This window comes from Thamnophis sirtalis, unplaced genomic scaffold, assembly GCF_051295495.1.
Source record: "Thamnophis sirtalis isolate CommonGarterSnake01/CBP01778 unplaced genomic scaffold, rThaSir2_p1.2 scaffold_5, whole genome shotgun sequence".
NCBI lineage: Eukaryota > Metazoa > Chordata > Lepidosauria > Squamata > Natricidae > Thamnophis > Thamnophis sirtalis.
In genome coordinates this window covers 53,833,271-53,857,556 of record NW_028261385.1, presented here as the reverse complement: position 1 = coordinate 53,857,556, position 24,286 = coordinate 53,833,271, and the positions used below count along the sequence as shown (strand labels likewise).

At 38.2% G+C, this 24,286-nt stretch overlaps 1 protein-coding gene across 1 annotated transcript in view; it reads right to left on the bottom strand.

The window, feature by feature from the left end:
- Positions 1–15,784, bottom strand: part of PRR16 (proline rich 16) — a 111,831-nt gene extending 96,047 nt beyond the window's left edge. The window contains exon 1 of the mRNA XM_014059404.2: positions 15,352–15,784. Within this exon, the coding sequence (XP_013914879.2) occupies positions 15,352–15,534 (183 nt within the window). The 5' untranslated portion in view covers positions 15,535–15,784. The remainder of the gene's footprint in view (positions 1–15,351) is intronic.
- Positions 15,785–24,286: the final 8,502 nt, after the last annotated feature.

The window sequence follows — 24,286 nt, the reverse complement described above, 5'->3', positions numbered from 1 at the left end:
ATAATTTTCTTTGTATGTAATTCAGGTCTGCCAACTACTTATGAGAAACAGATGTGCAGAGACTCCTGAATTCTGTTGCATGAATTCTGTGGATGCTGTTTTTCATAATGGAGAACCAGCAAGTGGAACTGCTGTATATTATTAATAAGTATGGTAAGAAGCATGTTGTTGCAAAATTTGGTATTTCTCATCAATATGGATGGATGAATTATTGCTATTATTATTATTACTACTATAAGTATGGTCTTGTGAACAGAATATTAATTTGAATATTTGTTTAACTGTAAAGTTCCCTGGGTGACCTATAGTAAATGATTTCAACAGAATTATTGCAAGTATGAAAACATGGGAAAACATCTATATTGCCTTAATTTCTCTGAGAAACTCAGCATGGAATTTTAAAAAGTAAATATTCGCTCAGCTTTTCAATTACAATGCAGATTTTCTTGCACTTATGTATTTAATGTGCTACTATATGTAGTATCAATAAAATCTTTAATATAAATAGAACTGTTGTGGATTGGAACAAGTCTTTCAATTTTAATGCTCCACATACCCAGCTGTTATAATGACATTTAGAAAAAGGCATGTACTGAACATGAGATCAATAGTAACCTCCAGAAATTGTAGCAGACAATAATGTAATCCCTAGTATAGTAGATAGCATTCAGTTAAGTTCAATATAAATCCAGCAGATATTAATTATAATTTAAAAATATAAAATATTAGTACCATTATATAGAACTAGACTCTAATTCTTCTTTTTCCTTCTAATATCATCCAAGTTGGTGCTGTTACTCTTATATCAAATTCCTTTTACTATTCTCACATGATACTATAACCCAGACTTGGCTATTCAGCCTCACTGTACAATAGCTCACATATAAAACCATTTTCTGAGATACAATTCATTGGATTTGAGATGTAATATTCATTAAGAAAATACACCTCAATTCATAACTGGGATTGTTCAAAAATTTGCTGTGGTCAGTAACATTTACATGTATTAGATAAAACCATCTGGATATTATTACGGTACATAGAATTGTTACACTGTCACAAAAGTTTGAAGAACATTCTTAAATCTATTTAATCCTAAATATTGATTTAGGCAGTTTGCCAAGTTCCTTGACAATTCAAATAGCATATTACGAAGTTTGAACTAACAAAGCCAAACCTTGATGCTGCTAAAGGCTGAGCTAGCAAAACATTTCACTGAACATTTCAGTTCAGAGTTAGCAGTCCTTTGAACCTAAATTTACATGGTTTCTCATATCTAATTCCTCTAGCAGAAAAGATCTAAATCTCTTGCAGATTACACACGGATAAAACCTTAGGTGACACTATAAATTATACAGCTAATAGAAGAGGATATATGAGGTCGCAGATTATTTAACATGATGTCTTGAATAGGATTAACTCTCTCAGACTTTCACAAATTTTCATTTGATCTTTGTTTGATAATAAAGATATGTATACATCTGTGTGTGTGTATGTGTGTATACACACACAGTATAGACATGAGCACACATAGTGTGTGTATATATACACAGTATAGGCATGCACACACACACACACACACTTTCTATAAACCTAACAATGTAGAAAGGTATTTTCTAAAATAGACCAGAATTTGAAAATATCCAAGCTGAATTACTTTTTCCAAGCCAGTCATCCCAACAGGAAACAGCTTCATCAGTTTTTGTATCTTCCCAGTAACAATCAGAATTCACTGTTGAAGGATTTTTCTTTTCTATTTTCTTTTTGTGTCTCTGTGTGTGTCTTTTGTTGGTCCTATTTTAAAATTAAAGATATTTAGAGTAAATATTTAAGAATATTTAAAATAACAAAGATGATGCTTATGAACTGACCATCATCAGTTGATGTGTCATTTATGATGGAGCTGGTCAGAAAGTGATTGCCCAGGTATTAGTTACAAGTGCTGAAGCAGTTATTCTTGAAGCATTGAGCCAGCCTCACCCTATGGAAGATCAATTATATCTTGTCCAGGTGGCCGGCTTACCAATCAATGCTTCACTGAAACTGTAGCAAAGAAGAGGGTACATACTATGCATGAATACACAAACATCCACGGAGGAACAACCTGTAAAAGCCCTCAAGGCAGCCATGCCAATATTTCTAGAAGATAATCTGACTAAAAGCTTTGAGAAGTGCTTTGCTGACCCAAAAGTTTTGCATCCCCTGAGTAGCAAGAACATCTCCCAATTTCTATGGAAATATTTGTTCAGTGATAAAAATTCACCTCTGTCATTTAAGGTTTTAATAGAGTAGTTGATGGCTATAATACTTTTTCAATGAAGCATATGTCAGCCCTCTTCCATTTGTATTGTACAATATATTATAGTGCAACATATTTCGTTTTTGCTGTACTGGTTATAATACACAGTTTCCCATCATCTACACCAGGGGTGTAAAACTTGCATCGTCACGTGATATATCATGACTTTTTCCTTCTTCGCTAAACCGGGCATGGGTGTGGCCAGTGCATAACACATCCAGACTGTGGGCTGCGAGACCCTTAATCTACACCAATGGTTGGTGTAGTTTCAATAGATAATGAGGTTGAGGTAATTAAGATTTCACATTTTTAATTGATTGTCACAGTTATTTTTTTCCCAATATATGTTTAACAGCCATTTTCTGATAACAGAAATAAAGTGAGACAAGCCATCTAAAACAAGGTGACAAAGTTGTTAACTGAATGTGCAGGAAATGACTCCGTGATTAAATTCTCCCACATAGGCAATGGTAATTTTTTTTTTTGTAAACTATTTACTTTCCAAAGTTCTTTGCAAAAATTTTACTAAAGATTTATCAGGAATAGCATCAATTTACTTCATCCAAAATTATTTATTAGGCATATTTTTTATGTTTCCAGTTTATATGAATACTTAAAATTAATGAACTTATGTTGAAGAAAAGTATTGTAGGTAATTTATTGATTTTATATATGTTTATGTATATATACATTGTGTGTTTGTGTGCATGTGTGTGTGTGGAAATATATTGAATTCTAATGAAGGCTTAATTTTATTAAAAGGAATGTCTTGTAAGGATTTACATTATGATTTTTCATCTGGCATTCTCCATGAAGCTAATTATTGTAATAGCTAGAAGACTCAGAATTGCCCATAATCAAATATAAGAAATATGTTTCTGGTATTACTGATATTTAATATTTGAAAGTGGAACAAAAAATGCAAACGGAAGGTGATAATATAAGTTAGGGCCACACTATTGTCCTGTTTTTGTACATCATGTATTTATTTGTTTATATATTTACAATGTATATATGCCATTGATTCCCAAAGGTTCCCTGCAGCTTAAAATCATGTTTCAGGGGGAAATACATAAGAACAATAAAGATACTGAAAATAATAACAACAATAAAAATAGTGTCATAAAAAAAGCCAGTGAATGCATTCCCATATTGAAAGTATGTCTTTCTCCTGAACATGATTAAAGTATCATATCAACCTCTATTCTGATATTCAGAAGGAAGAGATAGACTATCTAGTCATATAAAGGTAATTCCAAAGTACGATGCAGTGATTACAACATCCTATTTCTCGGTCCTTTGAGAGGGCATTCTTAGAGAGTCAAACTTAAGAGGAAGTTTGATCTGATAGGATGGACAAAACTAATCCGAAGACAGTCCCTCAGAAAACCAGTTACAGAAACAGATATGGCTTAAAGCTAACAGTCAACACCTTGAATTAAACTCAGAAGACAACTGACAGTCAATGCAACTGTTGAAGCAGTGAGGTCACCAAGGCATAACAAGGAAACCTGTTATTGCTCAAGCAACTATGTTTTCTACCAGCTGTAGCTTCCCAATATTTCCAAAGAAGAATCATGTGCAAACTGTGAACATTTGTTAAGACAGCTGTTGAGTTAGTGCCAGAGAGGGCTTCCTGGATTTAAACCTGCCAATTGATAGATGAGGAAGATCAGTGTGCATAGGTATAAGTGGGTTTCTCATAATTTGGTTGTACTCCTTCACTAAGGCTTCCTGCCTTCGTAGAGCTGGTGGTACAATGTGACTCAAGGTGGAGCCAGCAAGTAAGAATCGGAGCTTCAGGATATTAGACTAAGATTTAAATCAATGAATATATTTCTTTAAAAGATATTTAGGTTTTGATTTTTGGTAACATTCATAGATCTATAATGTTGAGAATCTATACTCTTAGGATATCTCAGTTCTTACTATATGGGAATCCAAAATTTCTCACTGTGGCCCACATGAGACATCTATCTTATATAAAAGAAAGAAGCACAACAAAGGGCTGTACTGTTTTCCAGTTGTGCCCCATAACAACTTGACTTTTCCTGGAAAAAGACTAGGCAGCTGTGGCTAGGAGTTGAACCTCTAGACACAGATTCAAGACCTTCAAAAGATAATCCTAACTGTTGTCACTGTATCCATTAAAAAAGCCTATTTTAGAAGAACATTTTTGGGACCGCTGGCTACATTTATACTGAGGACCTTCCAGCTGGAGTTATCATTTCTTTGATACAAGTGGTTATTAAGAGCTTTGTCCTACTGAAGCCAGCTCTCATGATCCAAAGGTAAAACAGAAGAAAAAATAATGGTATGAAGAGTGGAAAAGCTCCCTAAACTTTCCCCTTCCACCATGCCAGAGAGTAGTAATATAAGGCCATTATTATTATTATATACTTTATTCATTAAACATGAAACTCAGCCAACTGAACATTCAAAAATGCATTACAAATACCAGTGACTGATGCTAATGGTTGATACGGTTTGCTGCCAGCATCCTAGGTATCAACCAAGTACCTTCTTAAAATATAAGATGTTCCAAGTAGTGCAATTTTTTGCACTTCCTCTGGTGTTATTGCAGGAAGCTGCAATTTGTTGATGTGTCTTGTAAAATTCTTGGACATGGTGCCAAGTGCCCCAATGACAATAGGTATCACTGTTACATGCTTCATCCATAGCCGTGTAGTTTCAATGGCCAGGTTGCGATATTTCATTATTTTTTCTAGTTCTTTTTCTTTGACTCTGGCATCTCCAGGAACAGCGATATCAATAAACTGTACACTTCGGCCCTCTACAACCGTGATTATTATTATTATTATTATTATTATTATTATTATTATTATTATTATTATTATTATTATTATTATTATTATTATTATTATTATTACACAATTGTATCACAGCGGCCAGTTGTTTCACCGGATTTGGCATTGGTTACTAGTCGGGCCCCACCCAGGGGCCTAGGACGTCGTAACGTATTTTCGTAATATGCGTGCAGATCCAAGCAGTGCGGCTTTTTGCATTTGACTGATGGTGATTTTGTCAATTTTTAACTGTTTTAAATGTAATTCCAGTGCTTTTGGAATAGCACCCAGTGTGCCAATTACCACTGGAATTACCACTGCTGGTTTGTGCCATAGTCGTTGAATTTCGATTTTTAAATCCTGGTATTTCGCGATTTTTTCATGTTCCTTCTCGGCGACCCTGCTATCACCTGGTATTGCGATGTCTATGATTGTGACCTTATTTTTCTCAACCAGTGTGATGTCTGGTGTATTATGTGCCAGTATTTTGTCCGTTTGTATACGGAAATCCCACAAGATCTTGACCATCTGATTTTCGGTGACTTTTTCAGGCTGATGTTCCCACCAGTTTTTTGCTGTTTTGATATTATAATTTTTGCACAAATTCCAATGGATCATTTGTGCTACTGAATTGTGCCGCAATTTATAATCAGTCTGCGCGATTTTTTTACAGCAGCTGAGTATGTGATCAACAGTTTCATCAGCTTCTTTGCAAAGTCTGCATTTGGCATCATCAGAGGATTTTTCGATTTTGGCCTTAATGGCATTTGTGCGGATAGCTTGTTCTTGCGCAGCCAGGATTAGTGACTCTGTTTCTTTCTTTAATGTACCTGTTGTTAACCATAACCAAGTTTGTTCACTGTCCACTTTATCTTTTATTTTTTCCAGAAATTGACCATGCAGTGCTTTGTTCTGCCAACTCTCCATTCTTGATTTTATCACATCTTTTCTGTATTCTTGTTTCGTCTGTTGGGCCTTCAGTAGATTTTTGTTCTTTACTTCGATTAATAGATGTTCTTGATTTTCTTTTAAATAATCAGCCAGTGCATGTTTTTCTTCTTCAACTGTTTGCTTCACTTGTAATAATCCTCTGCCACCTGATTTTCGGGGCAGGTATATTCTATCAGTATCACCACGTGGATGTAAACTGTAGTGCATTGTCATTAGTTTCCTGGTTTTTCGGTCCAAAAGGTCCAAATCAGCTTGTGTCCAGTTAACTATACCAGCTGTGTATCTTATAACTGGTATTGCCCAGGTATTTATGGCCTTGATTGTATTTCCACCATTCAATTTAGATTTTAAAATTTTCCTAACTCTGTTGGTGTACTCTCGCCTGACAATAGTTTTTACTTCTCCATGCTTGATGTTATCCAACTGCAGAATGCCTAAGTATTTGTAGGCTTCATTTTCTTTGCATTTAATTAATTGGCCATTGGGCATTTCAATTCCCTCACATGCAGTGATTTTGCCCCTTTTTATGGATACAGTGGCGCATTTTTCCATGCCAAACTGCATTGAAATAGCGGTGCTGAATACTCGGACTGTGTTTGTCAATGATTGGATTTCTATTTCTGACTTTCCATAGAGTTTCAAATCATCCATATATAGTAAATGTGAAATTTTTTCAGCTTCTTTGGCTGTTTGGTAGCCTAATTTCATTTTTTTTAAGATTACTGATAGTGGGATCATTGCGATGATGAAGAGAAGAGGTGATTATTATTATTATTATTATTATTATTATTATTATTATTATTATTATTATTATTATTATTATTATTATTATTATTATTATTATTATACAATTGTATCACAGCGGCCAGTTGTTTTGCCAGATTTGACATTGGTTACTAGTTGGGCCCCACCCAGGGGCCTAGGACATCATAACGTATTTTCGTAATATGCGTGCAGATCCAAGCAGTGCGGCTTTTTGCATTTGACTGATGGTGATTTTGTCAATTTTTAACTCTTTTAAATGTAATTCCAGTGCTTTTGGAATAGCACCCAGTGTGCCAATTACCACTGGAATTACCACTGCTGGTTTGTGCCATAGTCGTTTTTTCATGTTCCTTCTCGGCAACCCTGCTATCACCTGGTATTGCAATGTCTATGATTGTGACCTTATTTTTCTCAACCAGTGTGATGTCTGGTGTATTATGCGCCAGTATTTTGTCCGTTTGTATACGGAAATCCCACAAGATCTTGACCATCTGATTTTCGGTGACTTTTTCAGGCTGATGTTCCCACCAGTTTGTTGCTGTTTTAATATTATAATTTTTGCACAAATTCCAATGGATCATTTGTGCTACTGAATTGTTGTTGTTGCTGCTGCTGCTGCTGCTGCTGCTGCTGCTGCTGCTGCTGCTGCTGTTGTTGTTATGTTAATCTTTGGTGAGATTCACAGCGTTTGGGGCTGGTTAGTAGCTCAACAGCTCGAGTCCTAACCAAGGACCTAGGAACTATTAAGGTAATGTTGGAGGATATAAGCTGTTCCAAGTAGGGTGGTTTTTTGTAAAATCAGGATTTTCAAGTATGATAGATTTAGAATTTCCAGATAGCGAGGTAGCCCTTTAGGTATTGTTCCAAGAGCTCCAATTACAATTGGGACAACACATGGTTTCTTTTTCCACAGTTGCTCAACTTCAATTTGCAAGTCCCGGTACTTTGTGATTTTTTCTTGCTGTTTATCTTCAATTCGTGCATCTCCAGGTATTGCAATGTCAATGAACCATACTTTTTTCTTTTCAACTATTGTTATGTCAGGTGTGGTGGGCCAAGTGCCTGTCAGTCTGAATTCTGAAGTCCCACAAGATCTTGACTTTCTCATTCTCTAAAACCTTCTGAACCTGATGTTCCCAGTGGTTTCTGCTGTACTCAAATCCAAACTTTTGGCACAATTTCCAGTGAACGATCTCAGCAATGTGGTCATGGTGTTGTAGGTAGTCAGTTTGTGAAATTTTGCTGCACCCACTTATTAATTACTTCTTTCTTATATTCAGCTTTTGACTTAGTTGTCTTCAAAAGGCCTCCTTTATTTACTTCCTTAATCATTGGTACTTCACTTTTCTGGATGTAATCATTCAGGCTGTGTCTTTCTTCTTCCACAGTGTGCTTTACTTTTAGGAGACCTCAACCGTCCTCTGCTCTTGGTAGATATAATCCGTCAACATCACTTTTAGGGTGCAAAGCACGATTCATTGTCATAAGCTTCCTTGTTTTTCTCTCCAAATTGTCCAACTTCATCTGGTTGTTGTTGTTGTTGTTATTCATTAAACATGAAACTCAGACAACTGAACATTCAAAAATGTATCACAAATACCATTGACTGGTGTTAATAGTTGATATGGGTTGCTGCCAGCATTCTAGGTATCAACCAAATTATTTAATACCTAGGACGCTGGCACAACCTGTATCAACCATTAACACCAGTCAATAGTATTTGTGATATATTTTTGAATGTTGAGGTGACTGAGTTTAATGTATTATTGTTGTTGTTGTTGTTGTTGTTGTTGTTAAGGCTAGTGCCAATCTTGATCTCATTTTCAGATCAATTCAGTCTAAAATTTGTTCACAAATATATTTGAAAAGCAAGGCCTTTTCACTGGGCTCTCCTTGCCTCAATTCCTTGTCTTTCAATCTTCAAAAATTTCCTTTCTCCCAGCTATTTTTTTACATTCTTATTTCTTGGATAACTATTAACTCACTTCACAATTCTGCCACTTCCCTCAGCCATCTAGTCCCTAGGCTCTCAGTCTTTAGCTTTGTTATTTCTTGAATTATTCACCCAGGTCTTTCTAAATTACCCATGTCATTCTTTCTTTTCCTAGGGCCTACCCACATAATATTTTTTCCCTCTTACTCTTTTACTCTGCAGCAATGATACTGTAGACAGTCTATTCCCATCAGCTTCATCCTCTCATAAAACACCCCAACAGTTCATTCAATTTGTAACAAAAGTTTTGCTTGGTCCACTAAAGTCCTCGAGGTACGACAGGTTGATTTAACAACTATTCAAAGTTACAACAGACTCTTCAAAACCAACATACAACCCTATTTCAAACTTATGAATTCTACGGAACTCACCCAGTCATTTGCCCTTATGACCGACTGCAGAGACGCTGCAGCAAACTCACCTATTTATTTCTGCTTTGTCCGACTGAAGCAGGTGCTTACGGGTCCAAAAGTACAGTACTTCAGAGGTAGAGAGGGGGACAACCTGTTTCCCCTCCCCGTCTTGGAGAGCTTTTTCAGATTTCAAAACTCAGAAGTATTTTGGGGAGGCGGGAGGGATGCTCTGCCCAGAGCTAGCTCAGATTTCAAAACACAGAGTTGTGCCTGCAATGAAGGGAAAGGGCTGCTTTGCTGGTGAATTAAACTTTTCTTTGCAAAGCACGGGACTTTCCCCAATCATGCTGCTCAGCCACTTCGTTGCTATGCTGCATGGGTGGCTGGATTGAAAAAGATGCTTCTTGTGGAATTCTCCCATGCATCTCAGCAAGAGAAGCCTGAACGCCTTCTCTTTCCTATCTCCTGAGTTCTCCAGATCTTCACAAGGTAAATGAGTGATTGTGAGGGCAGAGGAGGAGGCCAAGTGCCTGTGGAGACCCCAATGGGTAGCAAATGAAGCATGTGGTATGTAAGGGGGTGGGGGAGGTTTTGGGAGACTCAAGGCATGTATCTGCATTAGGCCCTACAGAATCATCCCTGAGGCACCCATGCACACATAACAACCCATGCATTGGTTTAACAAATGCACTGGGGAGAGCAGGGATGAGGGCGGGGGTCATTAATGGACAAGCACCATTAATGCTGTAACTCAAGGATTACCTGTATACCTGCTGAATGCTGCTTCCATTTTAAAAAAAAGAAAGGAAAGCTAATTTAAGCAATAAATCAAGCACACTGCACTTATTTAGTATAAATGCACTGTATTTAGCTTCAGTGCCTGGTGCTGTATTAAATCATATTCCCATTTACATACATTTCCATCATTATAATGCAAAACAAATACAAGAAACTATAAGGATATTTAGGGCCCAACAGAATGAAATACACTGTAGACATAATTAAAGTGGATTTATTGACACCAATTAAACTTAAGTGAAAAGTTACTAAATAAAAGCACATTGATTGCAGTGTGAAATATATCTAAGTCTGAACCTAATCCACTATTTAAAAGAAAATATTAAAGACTGCTAAGAAAGATACATCATTGATAGAAATTTCATCTAAGGAGGATATAGAAGTGTTCATTCATTTGTACTCAGTATACATATGTGTATAAGATTCACAATGCTGCTCTTAAAGCTGCTTGCTTAAAAAGATAGGGTGATAACTATACTCCTCTTTTTTAAAAGTTTCTAGTTCCATTGGACCAAACATGACTGCATTATTTTCACTGCAAAACGGAAAGAACAATGGATAGCAATTATCCAGATGAACACCATTCTCAGTATAAAGTATATTTTTATGCTCATTGCCTTAGAGCTATGCCTCTGTATATAATTAAGAATGTTTTATTATTATTTACAGGTAAAAGCTCTTTTTTAATTAGACATTTAAAAATATAAAATGCTGTATTATATCATAGCCTATTTAGTCTATCTTTCTGTTCTCAAACAGATGTCTACTGGAACTCTACAATCGGAACATGAATTAAAGAAGATCTCACATGTATGATTTCCTGGTACTGAGAGATATTATGCTGCATTATTGAAAAGAATATACAGCTATGCAATTAGAAAATTTTCCTAGCTCCTACATTTTGAATTAATAGTTTCATCAAACCATCCATCTGAGATCTGTTTTCTAGTCAATCACCATCAGAGTCATAAATACAAAGTTAGGATTTCATTTTGTTTTAACAATCTACTATTTCTTTAAAAATGCAATTGCTTCTATAAATGCTAACTCCCTACTTTAGCAAGATTTATAACTCTGTTTTCCTTCACTGTTGTAGTCACCCTACTAATCATTTGATGTCATTAACAACCATGCAGTGGTGAAATTCAATTTTTTTACTACCGGTTCTGTGGCAGGTGGATGTGGCAGGGGAAGGATACTGCAAAATCCCCATTCCCTTCCCACTCCGGGGCCAGCCAGCGGTGCTATTTAATGGTTCTCTGAACTACTCAAAATTTCCGCTACCGGTTCTCCAGAACTTGTCCGAACCTGCTGACTTTCACCCCTGCAGCCATGCCCAAATCATAACTCCTCACTTCAGACCAATTCCTAGTCACACCAATTCCAATTTAGTTTCTTAGGGGAATAGTATATTTAATCTATTTACTCCACAATGATTCCTAAATTCCTATTCTTCATTTCTGTTCTTTTACCAGTTACAGATTTCTAATTTTGATCCCGTGACTAATAAATTTGTTCAGATATATGTCATGAGAATCACAATCCTTTGGAAAGCTATGTAAACAATGTTCTACTGAGTCACCTTTTCCATAAGTTGTTGATATTTTCAAAATATTTTGAGAGATAGGATTTACCTTTGTTTACTTTCAGCAAAAGTTACCCTTCTATATGGTTATAACTTTCTATCAGCTTTATTAAACAGCTATTAAGTTAACCAGCCTGTACTCCTTCCTTGGAGCAACCATATTCTCCCTGATTGAGTGAATGGCAATAGCACTTAGATTTATATACCACTTCATAGTGCTTTACAGCCCTCGGTTAGTAGTTTACAGAGTCAGCATATTGCCCACAACAATCTGGGTCCTCATTTCCAATATGCTCAACTATAAGTAGTCATTGACTTACAACCAGAATTGAGACCAAAAATTATGTTGCTAAATGAGAAATTTGTTAAGTGAGTTTTGCCCCATTTTACGACTTTTCTTGCCACATTTGTTAAGTGAACCACTGCACTTGTTAAATTAGTAACCCAGTTGTTAAGTGAATTTGGTTTCCCCAGACTGACTTTGCTTGCCAAGGTGGTCACAAAATGGGATCACATGACTCAGGGACACTGCCACTGTCATAAATGTGAATCAGTTGTCAAGCATTGGAATGTAAATCCCATGACTATGGGGATGCTGCAAAGTTATAAGTCTGAAAAATGGACATAAGTCACTTTTTCAGTGGCATTGTAACTTGAAACAGTCACTAAGTGAACTGTTGTAAGTCAAGGACTACCTGTATACTTTTGTACTTAAAAGACACAAGACCAACGTATTTTTAGAAATTGTTTTCATTAGTTTAAAACCCAAGGTAGTTTGGAGGTATGATATAAAGGCATATTACATATTAAAAGTTATTGAACTAAGCACTGTCTCCGATGACTGGATGGGAAGCCATTCAGATATACCATTTGCATGACTGGATTCCTCAAAAGAACAATGAAATACACCATATGAGTACAGAAGCTAATATTAAGTCTGCATTTTTTCACTGTTTGCTTAACATTCAACAAGCTTTGCAACATAAGTTATTGAACTATCTAGGCATTCTGCAATTTCAAATAAATCTTGTGTGTCTAAGACAAGGCAGAACTTATATGATAATGAATATGGTCTTACATTTCCCTGCAATAATCATTACATGATTACATATTGTTTTAGATGCATAATATTATAATTTCAAGCTTTATATTTCTCTTATATGTTTTCCATGAAAACCATCATAGTTAGAGGCAAACAGTTTCTGGCAGCAAGCACTGAAGGCAATATTTATTGCAACTGGATCTAGTGAATCAACCAATGATAAAAGATCCAAGTCATAATAAATGTCATGTGACTTCCACTTACAGAAATCCTGCATAGTTTCTAGAAAGAAGCCCTTTGAAACCATAAAACACATTAAGGTGATAGAAAACAAGAGTTGGTTGCCAGATGCTAAAATGTATATACATTCTGGCAAAATTAGTGAGAAATATCCAACAGGGTGAAGGAAGGGTTAACATATAAAAGTTATATGCATCATTCAGAGTTCTTCAAATTAAAAACTGTATCTAAAATCTCTTAGAGAAAAGATCACTTACAAATTAGAAAACAGAGAAAATAACTTGTATAATATAATATAAAAGGTTATAAAAAGTACGTACAAGCTTGCCCTCAATATCCAACACAAAATCCAAACATTTGTCTACCAGTTTAATCAGCAAAATAAAACAAAATAACCAATCAAAACGAAATAACTGAAAGAAATACAGAAGCTCTGAGAAGGAGAGATAAGTTGCATTATTTGAACTGTAGTGTTTGCTACTACAGAACATCTCCACTGTAATTCTCTTTGCAATTAAACTAAAGGAGTTGACATTTGCCTGGCTAAAGGTTATATTACATTGGTTCCCAAGACATCTAAGACCAGCAGATATATAACATTTATTCTGTGATTCAACTTTACAATTCAGATTTTCCATTTTCATTTCTGATTTCATTTTTGAAGTATGAAATGATATTTATACATTTCCAACTGCCACTCCCCCGTACATTTACAGTGAGTGAATCTCTATATATTTAATTATTTAAAAAACCTTTCTTGATGCTATATATCATCCATCTGCTTACCTAGGCAAAGATGTGTAGTATTTAATTCAAGGAGCTTTATATTTGAGTAGTTGGGTATCAGACTACACCATGAGCTAAGTGGGACTTAATTCCTGAGACAAATTATAGATCTTTCCTAATGAAGCCTTAAGTTATGTCTGCAACTGATTCTAATTCCTTCTTGTCATTTAGTCCTACCCAATTCAGTTAACAATTCCAGAATCTTAAACATTAAGAACATAATATTAAACAAGGTGAAAGGGAATATAGGTATTTATCATTTCTCATAGCATTAATCAGATCAGCATGTACAAGTTTGGATAAATAAAAATAAATTTGCTGATATCTTTTAACTATATCCAAATAGACTTACATATATTTGAATATACAGTAATTTGAAAAAAGTATCAGTTGCTATACATAACTAGATCTACTACTTTTCATGCTTCTATTGAACTCCATAATCTATCACAACCTATTAACCATCACAGCAGGACAAGAGGTCCAAAAGCTGGAAAAAGTCATTTAAAAATGACTCAAGAGTGCAGTGCCAAATTCTACTATATCATATGGAACACTCCACAGCCTGAAGTTTGGGGGGGGGGGGAAATAAGGAAAGCTGGAGGACAAAGTATGGATATGTTTTTAAAGTGAGTAGTTGTGGAATGGACTTTGACTGGGAATTGAGGAATTTTATTCTTATTTATAAATCTTTGCAGGCAGATTGCCTTTGCTGTTTTCTGTCAGAAATCTAAGAAACATGCCCACACAACATAATTTGGGTCCTAAGAATGGAATCTGGCATCCAAGCAGGCCCACCTAAATTCAGCATAATCCCTCAGATTTAGATTACTTGCTTTATCCTAACCCTGCCTCTAGCAATATCCCTTCTCTGCTAAAGACAGGAAATCTAATAAGTTTGTCCGGCTCAAAGCCGCGACCTCCCCCGACCTCTTAAAAAAACATCCCCAACAGAAAGAAGTGAAATTAAGTAACCATCCTCGGAAAAGAAGCCAAGGCATTCAGTGGCGGCGTTGCCGGCTGTCAGGAAAGGAAGTGTCTCCGTAGCCAGAGAATCGCAGTGACTAAACCTAACACCCAAGTTACCGGGTGGGAAAGGCAAAAAAGAAGAGAGAGAAATGCCCACACATGGCTTTACATGAAGAGATGGGAAATAATAACTCTCGCTGCTGCCGTTTTGTCGTCCGCTCCCCCCCCCCCGCAACTCACGAGTGGGTAGCAATGGGGAACGCATCCAGTGCTCCCCCGCCCCGCCAGTCTCAAGCCCACCCCCCCGAACTCGGAGGAGGTACTCCTTTCTCTGCTCTTAGTCATCCCCAAGAAAGCCAAAAGACTGCGCCGCCGCGTCTCCATCCCATCCTCTCCGGAGCCTCGAAATCAAGAGCCAGTTTGAGAGGAAGCCAAGCGAGCACCCTCCGCTCGCCAACCCGCGAAAAGCCAAAGCCAAAGGCAGGGGCGGGGCGGGCTTGTACACCCCCCCCCCCACCCCCACCCCGCTCCCAAAGAGAGAGACACTAGTTGATTTCTAGCGGCCAGGCAAGACTCGAAAGTGTAACAAGTCTGGCGCAGTACGGTCCACTCCTGCCGCCGCCGCTTCGGCCACAGTTCCCCAGGAGTTGAGGCAGTCCGGGCTGCGGGAAGCGGGGCAGGAGAACCGGGCTTAGCCCGGGCGATCCAGACCAGAGGATGGCTTCTTTCCCTAGCCACGCCACCCAGCTGGCGGTTCTCTCACCTCCTTGAGCTCCTTGGCCACGTCCTTCAGGTCCCCCAGGACTAATTCCAAATCGTCCACGATTATCTTGATCTGTTCCTTCACCTTGGCTTTGGAAGCTGGCGGCACCCCTTCGGCTGGAGAGGACACGGACGAGGAGGTGGCGGAGGAGGAGGAGGTGGTCCCCTTAGACTTGGCTGACATTCTTTGGGGGAGCGCCGGGAGGGGGGGAGGACGGCAGGCAAGTCAGGAGAGCAGACTTGCCACGAGCGATGGACGACACTGCCGGTCCCCGTCCCTCTTTCGCGCTCCGGAGCTGCTGCAGCCGCTACCTCTGCTCTGCCTGCACATCTTGGGCTCCGGTCCCCGGGGCGTTGCGCTCCCGGCGCGCGCCGGCACTGCCATCAACTGCACTGAGCGAAGGAGCCCCGGCTGCAAGCAGGCGAGCAGACGGGCGGGCGTTGCGCCTGCGCTGGTTTCCCTTCCCCCCCACCCCTCACACAGACATGCAGACACGCAGGGCGCTCCGCTCGCCCAGGGCTCCGGAAAGAGGCGGGCGAGCGAGCGAGCGCTGGCGGCCCGCGTGCTTATTCTCAAAGCCCCCGCCACATGGTGCGCTAAAAACTCACAATTCGCTCCAATCCTTCGGCCGGGTGAAGGGAAATATGGAGAGAGAGGAGAGTCGCTTTTTGCAAACTTTATCCCCGCCCTGGACCTAAAAAAGAAAAAAAACAACAACCCGCTAGAAACGCCCCTCCCCCGGGATGGTTTGGCCCAGACTCTAGAAAGGCGTCAGGAAAATGTTTATTTTCTCTAGTGACTGCGGCGGGAAAGAGGTGTAAGTGCGTAAGAGCCAAAGGAGGCGGAGAAAGAAGGTGGGGATAATTTTTCCACAAGACTCGCTTTTTCTCCCACACCACCCCCTCCCCTCCCCGGAATGATTCCCCCATTTGCTTAGCTAAGCGCAGTCCCCAATTCCATCAGAAAGCGCGTTTGGGTACTACGGCGGGAAGACACTTCGGAGCATCCCTTGCGTCGCGTCGGTTCTGTTTATTCGGGGTGGGGAAAGCTTCCCGTGTCAATCAAGAAGCAATATTGGCGACGAGATTGTTAGCTTTGATGGCTCGGGATAAATGGGCTTGTTTTAACCCACACCGCCGTCTTTTTTTTCTCTGAAATGGGCGGCGGATGGCGGTGTGTGCACCGGGTGCGTGCCACGCGGTGCCTTTTGGCGAAGGAAAGAAATGCGCCTAACTTCTCGAATGATACCTTTATGACGAAGCTTGATTTCTGCTGAACAGAGAAGGAGTGTGTTAATACTAAATTATGACATAACAGCTACTAGGATTCAATTACCTTTATTGCAGCGAGAGGGAGAGAGAGGGAAGGAACTCCTAGGAATGTAACATCGTGAAATGGTTTTATAGGAACGGGTCGTAATAAATAAGAAAGAAAACTGGGCAGGCTAAGCAGCCGTTCAGTTGGTTTCGGATTTTATAAGAGGTATAAAAAACATTTGTATGGACTTCCTGATCCAACAAAACAGTTGAACGGAGTAACAGTCTCATTGGGAAACCAACTGGATTGTTAATAGAAAACAAGAACAAAACTGATATAATATAACGATTGTACATAAAATTGTTGATTAAAAACGATGTTAAGTATAATATTAAGCAAGTTAAACTCCACTCCAGATACCGCGTGAGTTGTCAAAAGAATGCCTTTAATACAAACACCTGAAATGGGTATTGAATCTTAAAGCAAATCAGTAATATATTAGGGACTAATTGCTACAAGTGGCCCAAACAAACAAGGAAAAAAATGTGCCTGCCTTAAGAATTGAGCCACAAAAACTGAAGAGTTCAGTATTGAAAAACTATTGACAAATGATAACTCTGCATTTTTTACAGCACTCTTAATACATAGGCGAGGAAGGGAAATTTATTATGCAGATTCAATTTGTGCTTCCCTTCCTCGCCTATGTATTACTAGAAACTTAGGTAAAGCATAAAAGCACTTACGATAAATGTCCTGAGTAAATCACGTATATCCTGTTAGAGATAATGTGGGAAAATAAATTATGCTTTACCTAAGTTTCTAGTAAACCCACTATTTTCTAGTAAAAAATTCTATGTGGCTGAGTAATCCAAAGCAATATACAATGATTTCAGAGGAGTGAAACACATTAAATTATTAATGATCAAATCAAAGTTGGTTGTTTTATTATAGACAGATTGTGGAGACCATCCTTACAGTGGTCAGTAGTAAATGGTCAACCATTTAAAAGAGGAGGTGGAGTTGCACTATATGTAAGAAATAACTACATTTCTACAGAAATAGAGCACAACAATGATGAGAACTATCTTGAATGCATTTGGGTCAATATTAAAAGTTGAGTGAGGGGAAATGACATTGCTTTTAACTACCCCGACATCAACTGGGAAACAAACTCTGCACCAAGTGAAGATCCAACAGGTTCCTAGTGAACCTAGCAGACAACTTTGTTTCCCAAAAAGTAGAGAAGGGAACAAGGGGATCAGCCATATTAGATTTAATTCTCACTAACAGAGAGGAAATGATAGAAGGTGTTGAAGGAAGCCTAGGGGCAAGTGACCATGCAATATTGGAATTCAACATTATGCAAACACAAATAGTAGAACAAAGTCAAACTAGAGTCTTGGATTTTAATTTCAATAAATTTAGAGAGAGCTTGGGAAGAATTCCATGGATGAGAATCCTCAAGGGGAAAACAACTCAAGAAGCTTGGGAAATTTTGAAAAATTAGATTGCAAAAGCTCAATCTAGCACAATATCAATGAAGAAGAAAAATAACAGCTCCCAAAAGAAACCAGCATGGCTACATAAAGAACTCTCTGACAAATTGAAAGACAAAAAAGATAAGTATAAAAGTGGAAAGTGTGAGAAAACATAACTTAGGCAGAATATCAGCAAATAGCCCGAGCCTGTAAAGATGAAGTGAGGAAAGCTAAGGCTCACAATGAAGAAAGGCTTGCCACAAAAGTAAAAAATAACAAAAAAAACGCTTCTACCAACATGTTAAAAACAAGAAAAAGGTTAAGGAAACAATTGGTCCATTGCTGGAAGAAAGTGGCAAGAAGGTGACAAGCAACAGGGAGAAAGCAGAACTCATTTTTTGCATCTGTCTTTACACAAAGGGATAAAACAGTCCAACCTATCAAAAACCACCACAAAAATCAGATTAGGAACACAAATTGAAATAGGGAAGAAAATGGTAAGTGAGCACCTGTCTACCCTTGAATCACCAGGACCGGACGGATTACACCCTAGGGTTCTGAAGGAACTGGCAGTTGAGATCTCAGAACCACTGAACTATATCTTTCAGAGATCCTGGAGCACTGGGGACCTGCCAGAGGACTGGAAAAGAGCTGATGTGGTTCCCATTTTCAAAAAAGGAAAAAAATAGATCCAGGAAACTATAGACCTATCAGCCTGACCTCAATACCAGGAAAGATTCTGGAAAAGATAATCAAGCAACAAATTAGCAAACACCTAGAAGTAAACAAAGCAATAGCCAAAAGCCAACATGGGTTTGTCAAAAACAGATCATGCCAGATTAATCTTATTGCATTCTTTGACAAAGTCACAAAATTAGTGGATCAGAGGAATGCCGTTGATATAGTTTACTTGGACTTCAGTAAGGCATTTGATAAGGTAGACCATAACTTACTACTAGATAACTACTAGATAAAATAGAAGAATGTGGGTTGGACAGCATCACCATCAGATGAATTTGTAACTGGCTGATCAACCGCACTCAACATGTACTCCTCAATTGAACTGCATTTACATGAAGGGAAGTATGCAGTGGAGTACCCCAAGGCTCTGTTTTAGGCCTAGTACTCTTCAACATCTTCATCAATGATTTGGATGAGAGAATAAATGGGGAACTCATCAAATTTGCAGATGACACCAAGCTGGCAGGAATAACCAACATTCCAGAAGACAGGCTTTAGATACAGAAGGATCTTGACAAACTTGAACATTGTGCACTATCTAATAAAATGAAATTCAATGGTGAAAAGAGTAAGGTTATACATTTAGGCAAGAAAAACAAAATGCACAGGTACAGTACAGGTGGTACCTTGCTCAATAGTAGTAACTGTGAGAGGGATCTTGGAGTCCTAGTGAACAACCATTTAAATATGAACCAGCGGTATGCAGCAGCTGCCAAAAAAGCCAACACAATTCTAGGCTACATAAACAGAGGGATAGAATCAAGATCACATGAAGTATTAATACCACTTTATAATGCCTTGGTAAAGCCACACTTGGAATATTGCATTCAGTTTTGGTCACCATGATGTAGAAAAGATGTGGAGATTCTAGAAAGAGTGCAGAGAAGAGCAACAAAGATGATTAGAGGACTGGAGACTAAAACATGAAGAACGGTTGCAGGAAGTGGGTATGTCAAGTTTAATGAAAAGAAGGACTAGGGGAGACATGATAGCAGTGTTCCAATATCTCAGGGGTTGCCACAAAGAAGAGGAAGTCAAACTATTCTCCAAGGCACCTGAGAGTAGAACAAGAATCAATGGGTGGAAACTAATCAAGGACAGAAGCAACTTAGAACTGAGAAGTAATTTCCTCACAGTTAGAACAATTAATCAGTAGATCAGCTTGTCTCCAGAAGTTGTGAATGCCCCAACACTGGAAGTCTTTAAGAAGATGTTGGATAGCCATTTGTCTGAACCTGTATAGGGTTTCCTGACTATGCAGGGGGTTGGACTAGAAGACCTCCAAGGTCCCTTCCAACTCTGCTATTGTATTGAATTGTAATATTCACTGAAAAATCTACTTTTGCTATTCTACTGAAAATTAAAAATGGTATATTTTGGTTCTTAATTCATTATAGTTTCTTGTATATTTCCCATTTTCAAGTTATTTCAATGTATTTGCACTCATCAATAATGTCATTTCTTTAAATATCTTTACACTCATTCTGCTTTGCTTCCACATTCTAAAATTAGTCAATGTGTTGTTTTTTTTAACTCAAGGCAATCTGTTAGATATCTTTTTCTAAGCACAGAAGGTACAGGGAGAACCATGTAATCGTATCTATCTATAGTTACATTTACAAATTAACCTCACAAAGACATTCACAATTTTTTTTGACATATTTAACTATTGTGTAATTTAAAAAAACCTTCCAGAACTCAAATCAGCAATTAAAAAATAATAATTTATAACAGTTGAGCATACATAAAATATGTAAAATGAATAAGGGAAAAAAACTAATAAAAAGAAAGGACCAGTTGAAGTAAAGATTGATGCATGTCCAGATCAATGTAAAAAGGCTGAGCTTGAAATTAATGCCACCATGAATTCTAGAGATGCTTTAGAAGGCATAGAAGTGAGCATGTTGAGTGAAGACTGATGAGTAACTTGGAAAGGGGAAAGAGTAAAAAGCATTGTACAGTCAACAAAGTAATCTTAGATGAGCAAAGTATAGCAGCAACAGGGATTTCAGTCATCTGTTCAGTCACTTGAATTAGGAACAGAGAACTTCTCCCATGGCTCAACATCATATTTTCAAGCATCTTCTAAATATACCCACCTCTCTGGGAAATCCTCATATCCAAGTAATTGGTTTTGCTGCTGTTGCTGTCCAAGCACTAGCTGAGACAGCAGGCATTTAAAAAATCTCCAGTCTGCTAAAAAAGTAGTGGTCCTTGAGTTGGAAGCTGTGCATCTAGATTTTATTTCATTCAATTAATTAAAGCACACTAAAGGGCAAGCAGCCATACTGAAAGAAGAGAAGCAGGTTGTCCAAATTGTAGCAAGAGCTAATGCACTCAAGAACACAATATGACCAGAATATTGCATGGCATTCTTGATTGCTAGGTAAAGTGGAAGTAGCAGAGATATGTCTTGTTCTGTGATTCTGTAGCCATGGATCACATTCAGAGGTGGTATTTAGCAGGTTCTAACCAGCTCTGGAGAGCTTGTGGAAATTTTGAGTAGTTTGGAAAACTGGTAAATACTACCTCTGACTGCCCCCCCCCCGCCCCCATCTATTCTCTGCCTCCTGAGTTCTCCCAAGTCCCAGTTAATTGGAAGGGAATGGAATTTTGCAGTAACCTTCACCTGCTATACCCACCAAGCCACGCCATGCCCACAGAACTGGTAGCAAAAAAAATTGAATCCCACCACTGTTCACATTGATGCTCTTGATGAGATAGTTCTGGGGCGAGGGAAACGTGCAGCACTTCCCAAATCTAATAATGGCTACCAAAGATCCTGGCCCACCCCAGTAGATTTGTGAAATTATTTTGGCAATAACAACCTTTGGGAAACAACTCATCTAACACTTCTTGAGCTATATACAGCACTTCATGGTGCTAACCATGTGTATGCCTGATATTTTCATGGAGCTAGCAATGGGAGAGATTGTGATTTTGCTAATTATGAAGTTTAAAATTTTCTCCAAGAGTACACAACTTGATGGAAAAACTGATATGCTGCATGAAACCCATCCTTGCTACATCCATCTCAACTTCCTGATAAAATGACTAGGCTAAGGTAAGCAAAAATGATGTAGGCAGATTTGACTGAAATGCACTGAATCAGACTGAGACTGAAATCTCAGTATAGTACGTTAAAGATAACTCTTATGTAGAGGCTGGGTAACTCCCATAAGATAGCACACTTTTCTCCACACTGTGGGGCCTGCACAGCATGTTGAATGGAGGTGCTGCTGGCCAGAGAAGACTTACATTAATAGGTTTTGCTAACCTTGAAACCTTCAGCCCACAATGTCTTTTGACTGAGAAATAGCTGTACAAAAGAATAGATGCCTGCAGTCATAAACTACAAAGGAGACCACCAGCATACCACCCATTCTTCAACTTTTTCACCCATTTTATCCAAAGAAACCTACCAAAAGAAGAAATGATCAACTGACTTTGTTAAATCAGGTTCACTCTCTTCAAGTCAGAGAATGAGAAAGCTTTTCACAGACCTAAAGCAACTGTGTCAGTGCCAAAGATGCAGGTCATTCATGGCTAAAAATAAGTTGGAGTCTAAGCCCAGGGGTACTGAGGGGACTGGCAAGCCATTTCTGCTATGTAAGAAAACTTATTCACTAAACAAGTGCAGAGGATTTAGGTAGAGATGAAAACTTTGCTGAACAACTATCATACTTGGGTTTGATGATGCGCCACTACAAGCCATTCAGCCAGAGATGGAAATAAAGGCAATGACTGCAGCAATGAAAGCTACATCTGCTCTCTGTTCAGACTCATGCAAATAGAATACTCCCTCATCTGCAGACTGTAATTGGGTTTGGAAATCTCTCAGTAAGTAACGTGGCTATAAGGTGATGATGTCACACGACCATATTGACTTACAATGAGAGTTCCAGCTACCAGGTGAATCCCAAAAGGTTGAAATATCCCATGACGGCATGACCATCCTTTGCAACCTTCTGCCATCTTCCCCATTTACTTTGTTGTCAAAAGCCAGCAGTGAAGGTTGAAAATGGTGATCATATTACCATGGGATGTTGCAATGTAATTGCGAACTGGTTGCAAAGTGTCCAAATCACAATCATGTGATCATTGAGATAGTGTGATAGCTACAACTACTTTTATACTATAGCACTTTTAACTATCTCCTCATCTAAAGCAACCAGCAGCTTTTGTGATCTGGAGTGGAAAAAATCCAGCATTTATCTCCACATGCTATAGGTAAGTCAGAACCCCTGTTGTTTGTCTTTCTTATAACTTAATAAAACTTATCCTGGACATTAAGAAAAAAAATGTGATGCTATAAGTTAAATGCTGCATGATCAGCCAACTTTTAGAACCATGCCTCATTATTTAACTTTATTAACAGTAATTCCTGTAATATCAAGTTTCTGCACATTACTGATCAATGAAAAATCTATTTTCAAAGGAATAAAGGACCATACAATTGATTACAGAAGGCAATTTCACAATTTAAATGGTAGTTTGTAGACAGAGCCATAATTACTAAGCCCATATATTATGCCACAATCAACCCAAATTATATAATGGCTTAACATAATGAGTAAATTTAGCAAATAAGTGGAGTCCATAAGAATGCTGGATTGAAATTCCTGTTCCCATTTTGCAAATGAACAATAAATTTTAGAAAAGTAAATATATGAAATTCACATGAGATACTTGACTAAATGGATTATTATGAGTGAATATTAGGTGGAACTTACCTGATGTGAAGGATCAGTAGGAGATTACTGACCTAGCACGACTTTTACTTCAACATGGCAGACTGAACATAATTTTCTACGGAACCTGAAGGCAGCAGGACAATTTAGGACGGATAAGATAGGCCACCCAAATTGTCTTGACTTCCAACATTTCACCACTAGCAGCTTCTGTTTCTGTGTCATTCACTCACTTTCTTCCATGATTCAACCATCTTTTAAGAAACTATGAACACTTTAACTTTGTGACATTTTAACTTTGGTCTTCTTTGATGTGTTAGAAATAAAACTCCTGAAATTTTAAATTGGTTTCTAGAGGAATACAGCTGATTTAGATAACAGGTTCAATGACGTATGATTATGAATTATTATTATTATTAGCAACAACAGAATTGTATCACAGCGACCAGTTGTTTCGCCGGATTTGGCATTGATTACTAGTCGGGCCCCACCCAGGGGCCTGGGACGTCATAATGTATTTTCGTAATATGTGTGCAGATCCAAGCAGTGCGGCTTTTTGCATTTGACTGATGGTGATTTTGTCAATTTTTAACTGTTTTAAATGTAATTCCAGTACTTTTGGAATAGCACCCAGTGTGCCGATTACCACTGGAATTACCACTGCTGGTTTGTGCCATAATTGTTGAATTTCGATTTTTAAGTCCTGGTATTTTGCGATTTTTTCATATTCCTTCTCATCGACACTGCTATCACCTGGTATTGCGATGT